Source organism: Camellia sinensis, chromosome 9 (genome assembly GCF_055761805.1).
Source record: "Camellia sinensis isolate YWXY chromosome 9, ASM5576180v1, whole genome shotgun sequence".
In the NCBI taxonomy this organism is placed as follows: Eukaryota; Viridiplantae; Streptophyta; class Magnoliopsida; order Ericales; family Theaceae; genus Camellia; species Camellia sinensis.
In genome coordinates this window covers 174636737-174658090 of record NC_138969.1, presented here as the reverse complement: position 1 = coordinate 174658090, position 21354 = coordinate 174636737, and the positions used below count along the sequence as shown (strand labels likewise).

The 21354-nt window shown below is 37.1% G+C and overlaps 1 protein-coding gene across 1 annotated transcript; it reads left to right on the top strand.

The window, feature by feature from the left end:
* The first annotated feature begins 18392 nt into the window (after positions 1–18392).
* LOC145799928 (protein FAR1-RELATED SEQUENCE 5-like) lies at positions 18393–21106 on the top strand. The gene is made up of 3 exons (XM_082889573.1): positions 18393–20714; positions 20801–20932; positions 21038–21106. The coding sequence occupies exons 1-3, from the start codon at positions 18393–18395 to the stop codon at positions 21104–21106; spliced, it is 2523 nt and encodes an 840-aa protein (XP_082745699.1).
* The last annotated feature ends 248 nt before the right edge of the window (positions 21107–21354 follow it).

Genomic DNA, 21354 nt, shown 5'->3' with positions numbered 1-21354 from the left:
CTAGCGGAAGCAAATACATAAATATAGTTGTCCAATGAGCTATGCTGACTTATATGAAACAGAATATTTAAAACTTTATATACATAACCGGTAGTCAACCATACATTATACCCACACACATTACAGTATTTTAAGTACAGCCAATGACATCAAATCAAGTCTTAAATAAACAGAAACCACAGAACTCAAACACAGGACGCTTTGGGAACCTCCACGTGAGGCACAATGGTTGGCTGACAACGGAACACAGATCCACACAAAAAGCCTTCAGGCTCGGGCTCCAGAATGCTCACCTATACATATATATACACACAATGCGCTAAAGCCCAATAAAGGGGTTAGTGAACGAAATCCGAATATATCATAAGCAGAAAATAGACCAGAGCATAATCATTCTCATATTAGAACATAATAATGGTACATCCCATAGAACACATCAAAGAATGTCTTCCGACTAGAGTAATTGGTTTCGGATACCGATTAAACACATATCACCACAATGAAGTGGTTAACGAGATCTCGTAAACTTGTATGTCATGGACCCGCATTTTCATGCCGTCTCCCATGACTTGGGACTATCTATGGATGCCATAATAGATTTCAAACTTGGGGTGTTCATTCACATAAACAGATATCATTTCAGAAATCATAGCTTATCACACTTCATATTCATATGAACGTATCTTTACGATAACGTTATTCACAGTGGTTCCAGTAAGCTGTCAATCAGTCCTCGAGTCTTGACCTATAACCACAAAATACATAACACAAGCACATCTTATCATTACACATTCACATGGCCAACATGGCTTAGCTTTCATTACGTTGGTTCTAGTTCTTTCTTATCATAATGCTTAAACACACACACATACACACTTGCAATCCCTTGACTTAGTACATTCATTCCTTAGTATGTTTCTAATCCATAACCTCATTATCAAAGCTTAATTAGGTCTTGGGAATGCCTAAGATGCAATGAGGATGCCAAAACATGCCTTGGAACACTTAGGCAAAATTTCTAAAAATAAGGTCCACGCTCGAGCATAGCTTTCCTCGCTCGAGCGGACATGCAAAATGTGAATGGTCGCTCGAGCGCACATTCCTTCGCTCGAGCGATCTGAAAAAGACAAGAAACTTCTGGGAGCTTACAATTCACGCTCGAGTGGACTTTTGGTCGCTCGAGCGGAGTGCACGCACTCAGATTGGTCGCTCAAGCATGAACTCCCATGCTCGCGCGTAAATGCAAATTCTGGAATTTCCAGATTGCACCTTTAAGCTCAAAACTTGAATTCCAACCTTCAAAACACATCTCTTGGGCCCCAAAACTTAAGATAACATAGTATACTTGTAAAACATGAAGAATTACGGATTATTTCATAAAATCATGGCCTAAGAGTTTGTTAAAAGCTCACAATTTCAACTTAAAACATGATGAATGTTTATGAATACAACATGCATGTAAAATCTTTTCTTTAAACCTCATGAAACTAGCAAATTGAGCTCATAAGCTCCATGCATGTAAGAAATTCTTCCCAAGACATGATTTTAAGTGAAGGAACATGATAATTCAAAGGATGATATGAATCGTGTTCAAAATGATGAAATTAAACTAAACTAAGCATGCATGTATGAATTAACTCTAAATTCATCGTCTTTGGTCCAACTCTTGTACATAATCACAAATTCTTCTTGAAATGATCTACTTGATGGTTAAAAGTCATAATTAAGTCTTAAATTCTTACCTAGAGTCTTCAATTAGCTAGGTACTTGCACAATCTTGGTGAATTCCTTCAATTCCTCTTCAATCTCTTTCTTTTTCTCTTTAGAATTGTGCTCCCTCTCTCTCTAAAATATCTCACCAGATTTTTTTCCACTCAAGGGATGAAAGAAATAAGCTCAAAATGAGCTTAAGGGTTACATATATAGCTATGGTGCTAAAAATACATTAATTAGAACATCAGGCTTGCCAAACGCAACTTAACGAATCAGACTGAATCAATTTTTAATAAAATTTGCCATATGGTTCTAAAAATTCCAAATAACACATCGGTGTAGTCAATTTCAGTTTCGGGTGCCGATAAGGCTTTCGATTTACATATTAAAGTGGAATTCCAAACAGATATTTCCATAAGTAACAGATAGAAAGCCAAAATCATACAAAGTGCAGAATAAACACATAATTTATTTTAATCCTCTCATTAACATCATTAAATACGGATTAGTGGCTAATTATGGATAGGGGTTGTTACAGTTCGACTCCATCTTCACTCCCAAAAGATGGTCGATTTCTTTAGGAGTCTTTGTGTTGGTTTTGAATCTGGTAACAAATGCCTCCATCAATTGCTGCCACCTCTCGATAGTCTCCTCCGGTATCCTCCTGAAGCACGAGGAGTAAATATTCTTTGCTTTTGTACTACTTTCGTCTAAGCTCTACGTCATTCCGAATGGTGTCATGCGACCTGAAAGTACAACGATGGTGAGCTACCTGGTGGGTGTGTTGCTGGAAAACCCCTCCAACGGTCTAGTTAGCACCCTTAAAAAGAGAAGAAAGACAAAAGAAAGGATAGCTCTAGGTACGGAGAAATTGCAGACCTCTTGCTTGGTGGAGTCGCGTGTCTTTTATATACTATTCACTTGCCTTCCAAGATTGTGAACCTCGTCCTTTGCTAGACGTATGGATGCATTGCCCTCCCATTTCCTTACACGTGTACGCGTCAATGCTATCAAATAACATCAACAAAACAGCCAAATGGTATGGACGCGTACTATTGGCTGGTTTTTCTCCTTGAACTCCAATTGGGCCACGTAGTATACAATCACCGAGCTACGTTCAATTGGGCTAAGTTCAACTGGTTAAGCCTTAGGCTACTTCATGTTTGAGCTAGCTCTGGCTGGTTGGCTCCCGAAGAATTCTACTAGCTTGATCCGCTATGTTCTGCTCGATTAAGTGTCGTTTACTCATTGCTTAGAAGAACTCCAAGCGGCACTTTGCCTTGACTAAGATTCTTAGCTTGGTCAAGAGTCGCCCTCGTCATCTTAGCCCAGTTATTCTCCACCACGCATACTTAGTTTCGATCAAGATCCTTCACCCGGTCTATATCCGATACGTGGACTTATCTCAGCCCATAGTCCAAGCTAATTTAGCTTGGCTCAATGCCCATTTCATGTTAACTCGGTTGCACGGTCAAAGGCCCACATGGAATTTAGATCAGCCCATTTGTTTAGCACAAATTCCCCTCTCAGTTGATATGTTTGGTCTTTCATTCTTAGTTAGTGGGGTTTCAATTTGGTGTGAATAATTTCAGTGGGTTCTCTTTCTTTTTGGTGGTTCAAGTCTAGCTACAAAAGTTTCAAAAAGAATATCTGGAAAGATCTTCTTAGTGATTGTTGGAACCCTTGGTTAGCTAGAAACAATCTTCTCTTTAACATCTGACAAATTTGCTAGATTAAACTTGTGGATGGAGTTCTATGGGTGAAGATAATCTCTCGATTCTCTGGATTATTTACCAATGACTTCATGTTTAACATCTAGGAGGTTCGAAAAATCAAATCTAAAAGAAGAAAGTATTAGCCCCTCTCCCTCCTTTTTTTTTTTTTTTTTTTTTTTTTTTTTTTTGCTTTTGTTCCCAGGGGAGAAAGTGGTGTATTTAGTGTCTTAGTTAGCTTGTTGCTGCCTATCTTTTTTCTACGATGGGATCATTTTGTCTATTGGATTTTTGGTGCCAACTTAGCTGGGATACGATTCCTCTAAACAAATTTCTTCTTCATTAGCATCTTTATGTTGATCATTGTACTCTTGCTCGTTTTCATCAATATATTTCTCTTCTTTTTGCTGATGAAAAAAAAAAAAACTCCCTTAGTTATTTACTCTCTTAATTGTGTGGATCATAAATCTTTTGACATGTTGAAAATTTAGTATTCCGAGTTTCAATTGATTAAATCAAACAAGACTGGGGAACTTGTCTATGGAAAAATCATAGGTAGAAAAGATATTTTGGCATGGTTGCAGATTGGATTTTCATTTTTATGTTTTGATTTTTAGTAAACATTTAGTTACAAAATTTTTGAAAGCTTTACACTTTTAGATTCTATTCGACCAAACGAACCACACAAGAAGGAAAAAAAAAAATCACAAAGTTATTTTTGGGGCTTTTTATTTGTTTTTTGTGAACTTTTTTGAATTTTTAAAAATTATTTTACCTTTTAGATCCTTTTACACTAAGTTGGCAGGAAAAAAAGAACAAAGATAAAAAGTTTAGAAAAAAAAAAATATACTTTTAACTAGATTCCAAACCACTCGTTGTCAAGACAAAAGTGATGACATGAAAAAAGTTTCAAAACAAATAAGTAATTAATTATTAGTGGCGGATTTAAATAAATAAAAATAAAAATAAAAAATGTTAAACTTAACATCATAATATATATTACTCAAGCAATGAGGATTTTCTTTCTTAGACCAAAGGTCTTGGCTTGAACACTAAATCCATTCACTTTAGGGGGTGTTTGGCATTTGGATAATATAGTCAAAAAGTCAGTAAAATCACTATAAATTGTCACCTCACTCTCTCTATTTTTTATACATCTTTTCATAACTCAAAATGCCAATTAAAATAGTCACTTTCCAAATGAGCTATTATATAATATTATAGATTAATGTCCAAAATGAAAAGCTATTACGTGTCAATGTTAGCTCAAGCAAATTTTTAGACTAGGGCAAATTACACTTTCCACTTTTGTATTTTACATTAAATTTCATTTTGTCCCTAAATCTTTTAATTCTCTCAATCATTTTTCTACATTTCGAGTGAAGTTACGATTTGGAACAATCAAATAACGTCATTTAAAAATTGACGGAGAAACGAAAGTTTAAAGGCTAAAGTGAGAATTTCTTAAAAGTACACGAGTGTTGAAAATTAAAATGAAGAAACTAGAGTGACATTTTGATAAAAGTGAAGGGTGCTAAATGTAATTAATACTATCGCGTGATTCATCTGTTAGTTTTCAAAACGACGTTATACAAATAGACCAAAGGACTACTTGACTCAAAATCTAAGAAGTTTATTGAGATAATTAAAGTGTCATAAATAAAGTAAAATTTGATGTTAAGTATAGAAGGGTAAATTATACTTTGTACTCTAGCACTTCTGGTCAAGTATCAATATCATTCTTTTGTTACTTCATCGTATAATTTTTTAACAGAAGTCAATAATGTGATAAGCATATGACTACGAAATAAAGGCAAAAGAGAAAAATCACCCTCATTTTTCGCTTATACACATTTTCATTTCAAACTTTTTTAGAAGGACATTTCTACTAGACTAGTGGGAAGGGCAGAGCCTATCAAAGCCTGACTCTCAACGGACCTTGCAAACAGACTTTGCTAGGCTTGACTCTAGCAACCTTGCAAATGGATCTTACAAATGAACTTTATTAGGCTTGACTCTAGCGACCTTGCAAATAAACTTGCTAGGCTTGACTCTAGCGACCTTACAAATGGATTTTTCTAGGCTTAACTCTGGCGACCTTACAAATGGATCTTAAAAACGGATTTTGCTAGGCTTAACAAGTTGGACCGGGCAAACGGTGCTTGGATGTCGACCAGGCAAATGGAGCTTGGATGTCGACCTTGCAAATGGCATGCAAGTGTCAACCAGAAAAATGATGTATCATGTTGACGTGTAGAAAGGCATGCTAAGTTCTTGATTGGGTTAGAAAGGCATGCTAAGGCTTTGACCGATATATTTAGCTTGACAAAGGTTTGCCGAGCAAGGTTAGCACGGTGTAATGTTTTGCATAGCGTTCTTACTTGGAGTTAGTTTCAACCTATGCGGTTTTGCAATTGACGTGCAATTGGGCTAGTGGTTTGTTTAGGTCAATTGTTGACCTGGGAGTTAGGCCGTTTCATTGGGACTTTGGTGATAAAAGTGTTAAAGGATGGGCCTTATCCCTTTGAACTCCTGGTAGGACTCTACAAAGAGGAATTAGAGTCTTATTAGGATTCTACCATGCGAAACATATAAAAGCTCAGAGATAACCTAGAACAAGGTAACACAACTTTGCTCACAGAATACTTGAGACTTTTTCCCATATTGATCCTAAGAGTTCTAACTTAAGCATTGGAGGGGTTTTTTTTAGCACACACTAGCCGGTACACTCATCGGAGTTGTGTTTTCAGGTCACATTATGCCATTCAAAGAAGAGCAAGTTTGATCACAAGAAATACACATGCAAGGTATATTTCTTGCTCATACACTTTTCATCAAATTATGGCTGTATTAGAGTAAAACAAAACGCAAATTAAAACGATTAAAGAAATGAACTAGGGTTTTTATATAAATTAGAATCACGAAACTCTGTTTTCCACAGTAATACAATCTTTTATTTATTCCTCTTTCTTTCACTTTGATTTCTCTGCTGTCATTTTTTATTTTAAAAACTCTATTTTCTTACCTCTTCATCCCGATTTTCAACAGATGAACATATATATATATATATATTGTATTATATTATGGGTTCGTTTGGGATATGGGTTGGTTTTTTAGCTTTTTCACTTTTTGGCTTTTTGGCCTGGGGCTAAAAGCCTCGTTTGAGATAGGCTTTTTGATTTTTTAGACTTTTGTGAGAAAAAAAATAAAATGATTATGGTTTGGATGTGACATTTTATTTTATTGACTTTTAACATATTTTTCCTTTTTGTGGCTAAAATAGCCAAAAAGCCTCACATGCTTATCATGTAGAACAAAGTATCTATTGGTGGAAAATGAGAATGATTTTCCTTTTTTTACCCTTATTTCGTGATTACATTTTTGTCACATGAATAGATTTTGTTAAAGATTTAAAAAAATAGAGTAACGAGAAGGGGACATTAATACTTGTGTGGAGACCAAAGTGAGATTTGACTAGAAATGAGAACCAAAATAGATTTTGACAAGAAATGCATTAGATTGACTATCACGATTCATGTGTATGGACTAAAATAAAATTTAATGAAAAATGTAGGGGTACAAAGTAGAAGTGGATATCGGCCCATTGGCCCGCTCAGCCCAGCCCTATTTTTGTAGGATTTGGAAAGGTTGTTTTACCCCATAGGTCCGAGCTGAGTCAATATTTTTAGCCTAGAATATTAATGGGCTGGGTTTGAGATTTACACTTTTAACCCAGCTCTGCCCGCTATTAAATTATTTATTTATTTATTTATAATACGTTAAAATATATATTTTTTGTTGGGATCTAGATTTTATTTTTGTTAATTTTATTGAAACTCACATTTGTGATGATGTGTGATTAAATTTATTTTAAAAATCTTTCAATTTATAATGATGTCAATATATTTATTTAAGAAACATAATGTGTGATTGAATTTAATTATGAAATATTTTAATTTTTTTAACATATAGTCTGATGGGTGGTCTTAGGATTTATAATTATTTTTTGGATCAAACTTGGACAGATATATAGGTTCGATGTTAGGGCCGAACTAGGTTTAGACATACATAAAATCTCTTCTTATTTAGTGCCAATGCGATCTAAACATAGTCTAGCCTGGTGTTTATCCACCCCCTAATACAACGTGCAATTTACCCAATTTAGAAATATAATGTAGAATTTTACCCTTCAAACTATCAATGTCATCATCCTAGTCCAGTCCCTTCAACAAGTGTCTTCTTTCTCATTTTCTACGAGAGAGACTAATTTTCACACTCCAATAAATCAAGCCGGCTTCCTTGACCAGCCTCAAAATGCTGGAACTACGGTAACGGTTCCTTAACCCCACCAAAAAAAGTTAGTAATAAATAAATAAATAAAATAATATTAATAATAGTAAGGGTAAAATTACAGTGATGCCTGTTGATAGAAAAGTATAGTATCATAATTTTTTTCATAATTACAATAACTTCTCTTTGAGTAGGATTTGTTGGGATCAGGGATCCCACCCAAGACCTTTCAGAAATTATACCAAGCAGAAAAACACACCCACACTCAAGGAGACACCATATTTAATGTGGTTCGGCCTCAATGCCTACGTCCACGGTAGAGTAATCGGTTATCACTATAACAATGGAGAGATTACAGAAAGATTACAATAGAGGAGGAGCTCACACTATCCTCACTTAGCTACTCTCCCGTCTCCCTCACTCACACCGAGAGAGACAGTCTCTCCGCCTCACATCTTTCACTCTCTTTGGTTTGCTCGGTTTGCTCACACTTTGTCTACTCTCCCCTCAACCTCTATTTATACATATCATGAGGAAAAGAAGTTGGGACAGCAATGGTGAGTGGATTGGCTAGTGGGGAGGTGCCACCTCCACTCTCTCTAAAGTACTCTCCAACCACCCGACTCTCTCTAAAGTGGGTTAGACACTCACATGGGATGATGAATATATCCAACAAATCACCCCCTCAACCCATGTGAGGTGATCCAGTGCATACATTGCTGCTAATCTTGTCGCGCCCAAATTTCAACATAGTTTGCATCTCCTGATTGAGACGTTTGCATTCCCTAAAGCTATAGATAACACACCAAAGACACAAGAGGAGGAGGGAATCCTACATCCTCAACTCAATTCACACCACTCTCTGATTTGGAGAAAGCCTCTGCTCCTATCTCCCACAAATCTCTTCCATGCTTCCTGTCTCAGATGTCTTCACTTGCTATCCTTGAACTTGCGTAACCAAGATATCCTGCACCCCCTGATTGGATGTCCTGCATTCCCTACTGGGATGCCCTTGACTGTTATCCATTACCTTGCAGGATTAGTCATTGGAGCAATAGAAAACTCGTTGTTTATCCCATCAACGTCCTGTGTCTTCTTTGCTCGGAGCTTTTCCTCTGAACTATCAGTCTTTTCCCTCTGCACTTCTGAACAACCTCCTAGCGTTTCCACATACGCTTGTTGTCTGTGCTTTTGCAATCCCTGATTTGCTGTCTAACAGATTGATGGTTGACAGTAGCTCCATCTGTCAAAGCATCGTCAGCTATGTAATTTCTTGCATAGTGCTCGCACCCATGGCTTCTGGTCTCCTTGCGTCGAGCTCGCTTGAGAGATCCGCATTAACTCTATCCTCCGCTGCCATGGAACTAAAGAAACCACCATAGAGAAAAAAAAAAAAAAGACTTGCTACTCCTTGGTACGCACTCTTGCATTTTATCCATCTTAATTTCTCTGTCTGGAAGTTCCTGTGAACTGTCAACAACCCGTTGCTACACACTCTTTCTGAGTCTTCTCTGCACTGTGCATCTGCACCTTGTAAGACACTCTTGCGTACCCACTTGTGCTTTTGTACTTCTATGCTTGCGCTCAGTATGCTCCTCTACAACTATTGTTCTATACGTCCACATACCACCAGTACCTACTCATATACAGTAGTTCCAATAGCCACAGTATTTCCCTGAGCCTGTACTAGTTGCCAAATCATTACCCATCGATGAATGGTCTTCCCTTCTGATTGAACTTGATCTTCCGATGAACTTTGGAGATAATCATCTCTGCAATCCTCTGACCGCACCTAACCAATCCTGATCTTCCTTGATTCGTCATTTGATCAAGCCTGATCTCCTTTGGTCTCCAATGATCTATCTTGATTTGTATCTGGTTGTCCAATCTGGTCAGAATCTGCCCATTCTAACCTCTTCAGTGAATCCGCAGTGTTCCACAATATCCGACAACCTTCCTTCGACTATTAAAGATGAAAAACTCCCATGTTTTGACAATCTTTAAAAAAGCATTCAGAATTTCACTATTCTGACCTCGCGGTTACGTTTGGAACGATCCATTTAGCTAGGACCAACCTTCGCTGCACTTCTGGGGGCCTCACTGAAAAACATCCCCGAAAGTTGGGCCACACCATAATTTTCTAAAAATTTTGGGCCAAATTACAATTTTCAGAAGTTTAGGGAATATTTCGTGTTCCAACAGAATATTCCATCCACTGCACCTGACGCTGTCTGCCACTTTGATCTTCCTTTTATAGAAATTTTGATTCCAAAATCCGACCGTGTGGATCTGTTCGGAATACTCCAAATAGTTGGAAAGCACTACTGGATCGTCAGAAACGGACTCCGAATGGCTTAGATCAAGCCAAAACATTTTGGACGCCTTAGATCTGCGACTACACCTTAGCCGCGAAGCATTGGATCCTTTCTCCTGCGACTGCACCTCAGCCGCGCACCACTGGATCGCTCCTCCGTATGCTGAAGTGGCAGATGGCGTGGCATTGACTGGTCTGCCACGTGGCGCTGACTGGATTAATGACGTGGTAGCCACGTGGCACTGGCTGACGTGGTGCCACGTGCCGATGATGTGGCTCGCTAACGTGGTAGTGATGTCACTCACACATGCGCCTGTAGACACCCCATTTTTGACCACCCTTAAGACTTGGGCATTACTGATGGTTTGCTCGGTGATGAAGTTGTGCAGTGCAAAAGGTCGATTTCTTCAGCAAGGAGAGAGAGTCAAATCCCAACCTCACACCCCTTTTTGGACCAAAGCTATGTTGAGCAAAGATTTTAGACCTTAAAACCCTCTCTTTCAAAATATTTTTGAAAAGAAGTTCCTACGATGTTCCGACGCTTGCATTTTGTTAAATATTGGGCTTTTTGGTAAACCGAGCAAGGACAAAGTGGAAATGAATGAAAGAGAGATGAAATGTCTGAAAAATCTTTCAAAACACCTTGTTTAGGGGTTTGGAGTTGAAGAAAAGAGGACAGGAGAGAAGAAAACTAGTTTGGGAGAAGTTCGGCATGAATCCTGGTAGGATCGAAACTGAGCGGCTTCAACCAAATAGGCATAACTTTTTGTACAGTTTGAATTTTGATACAGGGATACCACCATTGGAAAGCTTACTTCTGGGGCTTCAATTTGGACATAAGAATGACCTGAAAAGGAGTCTAGATGAAGGAGTTATGGCCATTTGAAGTTGGACTTGGAAAGTAGAATTTTGCCTATCGACCAGGAAAACTGGCTAGCCAACCAGAAAAACTAGCAGGCAGACCTGAAAAGTGATCGGCCGACCAGAAAAATAGCTGGCCGACCAGTGCAAGTAGCTGACTGACCACTTCAATTAGTCGGCAGCTTTCCTTCATTTTCTGCAGAGTTTGTGGATGCCAGCTGTGCCAGCTAGAGAGCACAGATTGCATCCTCCATACACTGTATGGAGGGATTTAACCAAGCTTCTAGCTTCTCCAAGAAGCTTGAAGCTTAGAGTTCTATAAGAGGGAGGCTCTCTCTCCCTTTTCCAGGTTCAGAAAAATTAGAAAAGAAAAGTTTACTCTCTCTCTATATCTCCATCTCTCTCTCTCTCTCTCTCTATATATATATATATATATATATTTGTGTCTTAAAGTGTTGCTTTCTCATACCTTTGCACACAAACACCTACCCAAATACCTTCCTCTTGTTGCTGAGGTACTTGGGAGCTTCATTTGAGTGGTTTTAAGCTGGTTTTTGCCTCAGAGCTTGCTGTTTTCCATATTGTTCTTCAAGGGTGAGTGTTTTCCCTCTTTAAGCTTTGTTTTGCTTAAACATTTGGCCATCTTTGCATGATGTTTTAGGCCTAACTTTAAACTAAAAAAAGCTTCATTTTCAAGTGCTTAAAGTGATTGTATGAGGTCTCTTTGGTGTTGAGGGTGTTCTATCCTCTTGTGTGCCTTATTTGCTTAAGCTTTGTACCATTTCTTAAGGCCTTTGAAATCATCTTTGTTTGGCCTTTTAGCCACTGAAATCCAGTGGATTTTCAGTGGTGGAAATGTGGTTTTGAGGCCTGAAATGAGAGGGGGTGGTCCCCTATCCTCTTGTCTTGTTTGCATGCATAGAGGGCCTATCAAACGAGCATGTGTTTACACTCCCTTGTAGCTTTGTTTAAGCTTGATTTTGTGACTTTTTAGACCATATATGACTCTGTTTTGGGCTGGTTTGGTTGTCTCTTGAGTGGTTCACACACTTGTAGTGTAATTCCACATTGCTAGCCTAATATGCTCTATACTTTGGACCATCATCCTAGCCCATTTTGACTACACCCCAGTATGATTTTGTCCATGTTTTGCCATGCTTAAGCTCTGTTTTAAGTGTTTTGGGTCATGCATGCCTTGCTTTGTATAGCCATGGTGCAATCTTGCTCATTAGCTTTGAGTTTCGGAGTCTCTAGCATGCTTGGAATGTGATGTTTGCATGATATAGCCTCACCTCTCACATGATTTTAGAGCACATTTCATTTCCATACACTCATATTTTTCACTCCTTTAATGTGTTTGAAAGTTGTGCCTTCATGCCTTGTTTGTGAGCCGATGTGTATGCATGTTTGCCTAAGCTCTTGAGCTCCATTTCAGCATGTTCTTGACCCTTAACTTGGCATGGTTAAGCTCTGTCCAGAGCTGGTTTAGTGGTTTAAGCTTAGTATTGCATGCTCCTTGTGTATTGCTCTTAACTAGCCTTATGCTCTAGGCCTTCTAGCATGCCTCATTTGTGTTGTTTGGATGATTTGGTATCATTTAACACTTTATTTCAGAGCACATAGCATTGCCATATTCTCATGCATGTCACTCTTTAAATGCGTCTGAGAGTTGTGCCTTTATGCCTTATATGCGAGCCATGAGTTGAATGTGCATTCTATGCTCCTTGTGCCTAGGTTTTGTTGAGTTTTGGCCACTGTTTTGAAGTATCTCAGGTTTTCCCATGTTTGGTTCGGTCGTTTGTGCATTGTTTTGCATGCTTCATGTATGATGCACTTCATTTGCCTTGAGGCCTTAGCTTTTAAGTTTGTTATGTATGCATTGTTTGCATGATAGGATCTTGAGCATGCCATTCTAGCACTCATAGAAGAGCATGTTGTTTGCATGTTGTTACATAGCATTGCATGTTGTTACCTTGCATTGTGGTTGCATGTTGCTATATTGCATTGTGTTTGCATGCCATTAGCATTGATAGGTTGATCATGCTTGTGTTCTATTGCATTGTGTTTGGGTCGGGTGTTAGTCCAAACATAAGAAACGAGGGACGTTTCATACTTGAAGTGATGAAACGTGCCTCATTTCTCGATCGCCGACTCTCTTGATCATACATGATAGGGATTAAGGCTCTTATGTGTTATTTGTGCTTTCATCGACATTGAATTGTGCAAACTTGGCTTCTCGGCCATCGTGCATTGCGATGCTCGGTTGGTGGCCCGAGAGTCAAGAACTATACTCCCTTGAGCTCATGAAATGATAGGGAGAGTGGTTGTGCACACATACCTTGCAAATACATTGCCATGCCCCTTCTTGTTCTCTGTTGCAGCAAACTGGAGTGTAGCAGAATTTTCTGGTTGATAGACCAGAAAAAGTGGCTGGGTGACCACTTCTTATGGTCTGCAACAAGTTTGGTTGGTCGGCAGGTGGTCTACACCACCAATAAGTAATTGGCCATGCTCCTGGAGGTCTCCATGGTGGAGTAGAAGCTATCTGGAGCTTTGTGCAGAGTTCTGAGAACAAATGCGAACAGAGGCAAATTGGGGCATCGTGATGGATTTCCAAATGAGGCGACCGAGCATGCATCCTTTATCGTTCAAGGCAGAGCTGAGGCAACCTACTTCATATAGTTTACATGTTTAGTTAGTTTCTAACTTAGTTAATTTGTTAATTAATTAAAGTTGTGTAATAATTAGTTGTAGCTAGTTATTCAATTTGTTGTGTAATAATTAGTTTAATTAGATTAATTAGATTAGTTAGGTAGATTAGCTTAGATTTAGCTAGTTAGCTTATTATTCGGACCCTCCGTCGAGAGGGCTCAACTGTTGTAGTAAGTGTCTGTGTGTGTGATGCATGTCTTCCAACCCCCATTTCTTTCTCCTTTTTATTTACCAGCTTTCGATGGTTAGTTTTAGGGCATGTTTCAATTAGCATCCTTATGCTCGCATGTTTGCATCATTCATCTATCTTGCATGCACCGGGCTCAGTGCATCATACTAACTGCATTGTATTTTAATACCAATTTGAATATATGTTATCAAGTTGCATTCACATGACATCTTAGAATAGCCGAGCCTATCTTAGTTGCATTTTTGCATGTGTTGCATTAGGCATTCTTAACATAGCTAGGACCATGCATTGATTTCTAACATAGCTTTTGTTTTGGCTCGGAGTACTAGGTAAGCTTTTATGCTTTAGCATCCTTGCATGCGTGTAAGTGACTGCCATGATTGCATGCTTGCCATGAGGCTATGTGCTTAACTGCTATAACTGCTTGAATGCCTGTGGGTGGAGGTTTGATTGCTTGAATTGGAACAACTCGAGGAATGTGCATTTTAAGCTCACTTGAGGTGGCAAAATCATGTTTTCTAAGCCCACTTGAGGATGGCAAATCCACGTCTTAGCCTACTTGCGAGTAGCACCTTCAAACCACTTTAAAAAACAAACATGAGTTGTTTTGTTCCAATCCGCGTGATTGAGTCTATACTTGTATGTTGTACGTATCACATAGTAAGCTAGCTAATAAACCAGAATAAGAACAAATGTGTTTTCAAAACAACATATCTTGTTAGTAGAGGCCGATCCTTTGATCGAGCGAGCGGGGGTGCTCATTGCATGACCTTCCCCTCTCGTACCCAAGTTCCCGAGCCAAGGCAAATTTGGTGATGACGGACACATGGCCTTAGGCACGAGTTAGGGTTTTCTAAATTTCCCAGAATAAATATTTAAGTGGCGGCTCTGAAATCTGGCAAAGCAGTCCATGTTTGGCGCTTTTTGATTAAAATCGATTTTCCAAAACGATTTGCCGGATTTGGACTCTTTGGTGATTTATCAGTCTTACATTGCACTTTGTATGATTAGATTCAGAACTGTGACACGAGTCCGAACTGTAGTAGCTAGAACTGCGATTCGCGCCCTCGCACGCGGAGCGGAGTTCCGGGCCGTCTACAGTGCTACACTCGTTTTCTTCCTTGTGCCGTGCGTGTGGCGCGTGTCTGCGCGTGGTTTGACACGCCAGTGTAGGAAATGGCACGTGAAGCGCGTGCTTGCAACTAGGCCTCACGCGCCATCTTCAGGTGGCGCGTGAGAGCGCGTCCGGCCTCCTTTGGGGCTCTGCTTTGCATTTTTGAACTCCTCCCGTCGAGACCTTGCTCCTGGTATACTCAAAATCATATTTCGAGCAACTTGATTTCTGGGCAGTTTCGAACAACAAACTGTTTTTGTTCCGAAATGCCACCGACGAGGCTCTATTAAGAGATCGAAATTAATGCAAATGATATGAAAATATAAGATTAAACAAAAAATATATATATATATTTTAATGTAAAAAGAGATAATAATATTATTTTTCCATTCAAGTGACTAGCAAAGTATTAATGAAAATAGGATTAAGTGTTATGTGAATTAAAATATTGAGGGAACTCAATATAATTATGCCAAAACTGTGAGACTTATTATTTTTTCTCTAAATCTTAAGAGACCTCTGTATAATTTACTCTTATTAAATAATAAATTAACTAATTTTCATTTTTTAATTAATTAAAAATATTTTATTATTTATTTATTTAAGAAAATTTAATTTAATTATGTAAAAATCTGTTTGATCAATAATATCATGATGACAATGGCTAGTGTTGAATGACACAGAAGAGTTGATAATGGGCAATGGAGGCAAGGGTTTACATGAAAGAAAAGGGAGAAGATGAAACTATCACTACAATGCATGATGGTCTAAGGATCAAATTTTTGTGTCTCTAAAAATAAAATTTTGTTATAACAAATAATAGGAGATCAATTATGGTCGCCACCAAAAGGTGGTCCTAAAAAAATCTTTAGCAACAAAATTTTGATTAAAAATATATCAACAAAATTAAGATCCAAACAATTTTGTACTAAAAAATTTATTTTTGAGATGAATTTTTTTTCTCAAAAGAACAGTAATTCATTATTAAATGTTTAATTTTGTTGTTAAAAATATATCAATTATAATTTTGATTAATAAGATTTACGTTTTTAAAAAGTAAATTTGCTCCTAAACTTTATTCTTTAAAATCATAATTTGGTGTGTTTGGATTTACCAGCTTTGTTAAGGAAAAGAAAATAAATGAGGAACAAATTTATATAAAATTATTCATATTTTTACCCCATCATAACCCCCAAAAAAAAAAAAAAGTTTGCGTGTTTTTGTTTTCTCAAAAACATTTTTCAGAAAATTCTACTTTCTTGTTTTTCTTTTTTTTTTTACTGAATTTTCTAATATTTTAAGAAATTTTTAAAATTTTTAGACAACTAACATAAATACACATAAAAAGTATAATTTCTGTAAAAAAAATATTTTAAAAATTTACTAAATATCAAAAATACAAAAAAAAAAAACAAGAATTCAGTATATTTTTCGTATTTTTATGTATTTATTAATTTTTTAAAATATTTTTTCACAAATTTTTTACTTTTTAGATATATCTAAGTAAGGTGCATCTAAAAAAGTAAAAAAAAAATGTTTAAAATTTTAAAAATATTCACTAAAAAAAAAAAAAACACGAAAAAAAAAATTCAATTTTCAAAAAACTTTATCCAAAAAACTCAAACCAAATACACACATTAATATCTATTCATTTCATTTATATTTTTCAGAATAATATTATATGCATCAATTAGTGTACTAACTAGTTTACCAATTGATGATGTGACATAATTTAAGAGGTTTTGGGTATTTGTAATGTGATTAATGAGTGAGCCCAATAATATTGTTATAATTAGTGTTGACACACTAATTAATATATGAATTAATACATGTACCACCACCGTATTTTCCTACGTCAAATAAATAAATAAATTTAATTTCTTTCACTTTATTTACTCTCTCTTTCCATCACAAAATTTAGGAGACAAAGGTATGTCCAAATGCGAGAGGATCCTCTAGAGTAACCCTCTAGAGTGATCTCCTAAAGTGGGTAATCGGACGGCTCGGCTTTGAAAATCCTCACCAAAACGACGTCGCTTTGGTGAGGATTTTAAAAAAAAAAAAAAAAAAAAAAAAAAACAGATTCGGGGATTTCAAACTTCCCCCCATATGAAGAACTATACAGACGGCAGGAAGAAGCGAGCGAAACGAGAGAGCGAAGAAGAGTTAGAGAGGCCGATACCTGCATCCCCGTCACCCTGCTGTCACCGCCGTCGTGCTGTCGCCACTATCTTACAGCCGCCGTGGCCGTCGCCCCTGCTCTGCTCCAACCGATTGAAACGTATATAGGTATAGTTCTTACATACAATGTTTAAATATACGTTTTAAGTTCGATTTTGTTTTTTTTGGTCTCTTCTAAATGGAAGTTTCTGAATCTGTGGGTTGTGTCTGAATCGATGTTTCTCTTATACATATATGAACAAGGATTGTTTTTAAATTTACAGATTCATGTTTTAGAAGAGACCAAACCCACAAATTCATGTCTGAAGCTCTACACGAATCAATGCTCTTTACAGATTCGAACATCAATTTTAGTATCTGAACAAGGATTGTTTTTTTAGAAGGGATTGTTTGAATCGAAGTTTCTCTTAGGCTAGAATTCATGTCTGTAAATTTAACAATCAATTCCATGTTTGAGTTCAGAAATCACTGGAGCAATAAGATGGTAACATATTTTTAATCGAAACATATTTAGATATTTTTAATTAAATTTAGGTAACATATTTTTAATTATATATTTGGAACAATAGTTTAGATATATATATATAGAGAGAGAGAGAGAGAGAGAGAGAGATTTGAATTCGATTCTCTTTCTGCTTCATTATTATTGAATTAATTGAAGTATCATTTTGTGCTTATCATTTACGATGTCACATTAGTATGTTTACTGGAAGTAGGTATCTGGTTGATTGTAATGTGTGTGTGCGTACATGTATGGATGGAGTTATCATTTTCCAGTACAGAACAATATGGTTGGAATTGGATGCTTCAAATTATTTTGAAAAATACTTGCTTCAAAAATAATTATTTCATACCCTAATTTTTCTTTTACAGTTCCTTGTTTGATAACTAAGAAGCAATGAGAGAGAGGCTCTATTCTGGTGGCACAACTAGATAACTTATCTAAAAGTTACATAACTTACTTATCTTAATTGCCACTATCATAGTTATGTTTTGATGTCTATTATTATTGTGGAGTTCTACATTTCAGTGTGTTCAGTATGTTGCAGAGACAGTTCTCTTTGAACTTTGTAATCCAATCAACAATAAAAATGAATAACAGGAGACATGCCCTCTCTCATTTTTGTTTCCATGCACTTTTAATTGCATTTTCTAAACCATTTCCTAATCAATAATGTTCCTTGTTTCTTTATATATATTCAGGTGGTACATTTGTTATTCGTTGATTATCTTATTCAGTTTGTATACAGTTTTTATGCTAATATTGAGCACTTCTTTATTTTTTAAGTGACTTGGCACATTGATATGGAACTTAACAATCATGAGAATGACGCGGGTGAGTGTGATTGGAAGCCTAGAGTTCGCATGACATTTGATACAGAACAAGAAGCGTATGATTTCTACAATACTTATGGAGGAAGGTTGGGCTTTAGTATTAGAAGGGGTTATGTAAACAAGAGCAAAGAGGGGCAAATCACTTCAAGGCAATTTGTTTGTAATAAGAAGGGATTTCGGGTTGTCGACAAGCGAGATCCATTAACAAAAAATCCTAGACAGGAAGTGATGACTGGTTGTCAAGCCCAACTTGTCATTAAGAGGGATAGGAATATGCAGAAATTTTTTGTTAGTGATTTTGTTGAACAACATAATCATATCTCCGTACCAACAGAATGTACGCATATGTTACCATCCCAAAGGAAGATATCTGCATCACAGGCAACCGAAATAGATTTAGCTGAAAAATCTAGAATCCATCTTAATGCTGCATTTGAGCTCATGGGTAATGAAGTTGGTGGAAAGGAGTCACTTGGGTTCACAAAATTGGACCAAAAAAATTATTTGAGAACGAAGAGGCAAAACCGTTTAGCATATGGGGAGGCAGGTAGCATTTTGCAATATTTTCGTGACAAATCATTGGAGAATCCATCTTTTTTTTACTCGGTCCAATTAGATAACGAGGAGCAGATTACAAACATATTTTGGGCCAATGCTCAGATGATCATGGATTATGGGCAATTTGGTGATGTTGTGACTTTCGACACTACTTACAAGTTAAATAGTGCACATAGACCATTTGCGTCTTTTGTTGGATTTAACCATCATAGGGAAACTGTGATATTTGGTGCAGCTTTGATGTATGATGAGACCGCCGATTCTTTTGTATGGCTTTTTAGAAGATTCTTGGAGGCAATGTCAAGTAAGGCTCCAAAAACAATTTTTACAGATCAAGATGCTGCAATGGCTAAGGCCATACCTATTGTCATGCCTAACACAACCCACCGCCTTTGTACTTGGCATTTGATGCAAAATGCATTAAGGCATGCAAATTCTATCTTCAAGGATAAGGCGATGAAGGATAAGGGGATGAAGAGTGTTTTATACACGTTTATATATGAAATTGACGATGAGGAAGAGTTTATGTTAAAATGGGAGGAAATGCTTGACAAGTATGAAGTAAGAGATAATCATTGGTTGAAGTTAACATTTGGGGTCAAGGAAAAATGGGGTTGGCCATATGTTAGAAATGCATGGGGTGCGGGCATGAGTAGCACCCAACTTAGTGAATCCTTTAATGCTTTCTTGAAGGATTTCATTCAGTCTGATCATAACTTAATGCAATTTTTCATGCATTTTGATCGAGTTTTGTCTGAGAAAAGGTACAAAGAGTTACAAGCCGAATATGCTCTATGCCAAAAGTTGCCAAGGGTGAATATTAAAGTGAAGATTATGGAGCAAGCTGCAGATGTTTACACAAATAAAATTTTTGAAGAATTTCAGGATGAGTATGTCAAGTCCCTTGAAGTCAACATTGAAGAAATTGAAAATGATGGTGAGAGTACCGTTTATACGGTTCTTGATAGTGATGGTATAAAGGTGAGGAAGGTGAGGCAGGAGTGTGATGATTCGGTCACTTGCAATTGTAGGAAGTTTGAAATGAAGGGCATTTTATGTAGTCATTGTTTGAAGATCCTTAGAGAAAAACTCAAATTGAAAGAGATTCCTTCACAATATATTCTGAAGAGATGGACTAAAAAAGCAAGATCTGAAAATGTGAAAGATAGGTGTGGGCATGATATTCAGGTTGATGTAAGATTGCATCAAGCTTCACGTTATAGGTCATTGATGGCAATATTTAGATTAGTAGCGTGTAGAGCTTCTGAAAGTGAGGAAACATATAATTTGACGGTCGAGAAAGCGGATGAATTAATTGTAGACATTGAAACCATGTTAAGTGCAAAATTCAATATGCCTTGTTCAGAGACTATTGAACAAGAAAGCCCCCCCCCCCCCAACACATGCCCCGAAAGCTTTGAAGTGGATGGTGTAGTCCAAGCAAAAGGACTCAAGAGAAAAGAGTGCACTAGCAAGGGACGAAGGCGGACAAAAGGTGGTTTGAAGCTTGCCTTGGCAAAGAAAAATAAAACAAGTTCACATAATGCTTCTCAAACTTCCATGTCTGTTACTCCTCAAACTCCTCCCTTATTTTTGGCAAGTGCTCCTGAAGCACCTCCCTTATTTCCTGAGTCGGCTCCTTTATTTTCAAGTGCTCCTCAACTTCGTCCATTCTCGCCGCGTGTGCCTCAAGTTAGAGCTTCTTCGTCTCAATTTATGTATCCCGCCTATGATGTAAGTTGGTTTAATGAAAAGTTTTAGTAGGGATTTGTAGGTGACTATTATCATTTTAAAGTGATATGTGTTTGTTATTGTTGCAGCCAAGTTTTCTTCCTCACAATATGCATTTTTCAATGCCATCAATGTATTCCGGCCATGGAACCTATCAAGCATTGCTTAACAATACTAGTAGTTATCACTCGCAAGCTTTAAATAGTCCCGCATCTAGTGAAGTAATTTATTTTTCACCTTTCCTCTTTTATTTTGTCATTCATTCATTTAAAGTTCCATTTTATTTTCTGGTTCCTTTGATGTAATATTATATTTTTTTTTTGTAGGTACTATATGGTCATGGTTGTGGGCGTGGGCGTGGGCATGGGGATGTGGATCACACGGCAACATCTTAGCGTTATTTTGTTTTGGGAATTTTTGTTGGATATGTAATACTCAAAACCTTTCATTAAATTGTTGCTAAAAATTTGCTGATACCATCCCTGAAATGTTGAATTGTTGCTAAAAATTTGGGTTTAATTGTTGCTTAAATTTTGTTGAAATTTATGTTCAAATGTTGCTTGAATAATGCTGAAATGTTGCTGTCTAAGTTGATGAAATGTTGCTGATGTTATTTGCTGAAATTTTGAAATGCTGAAATGTT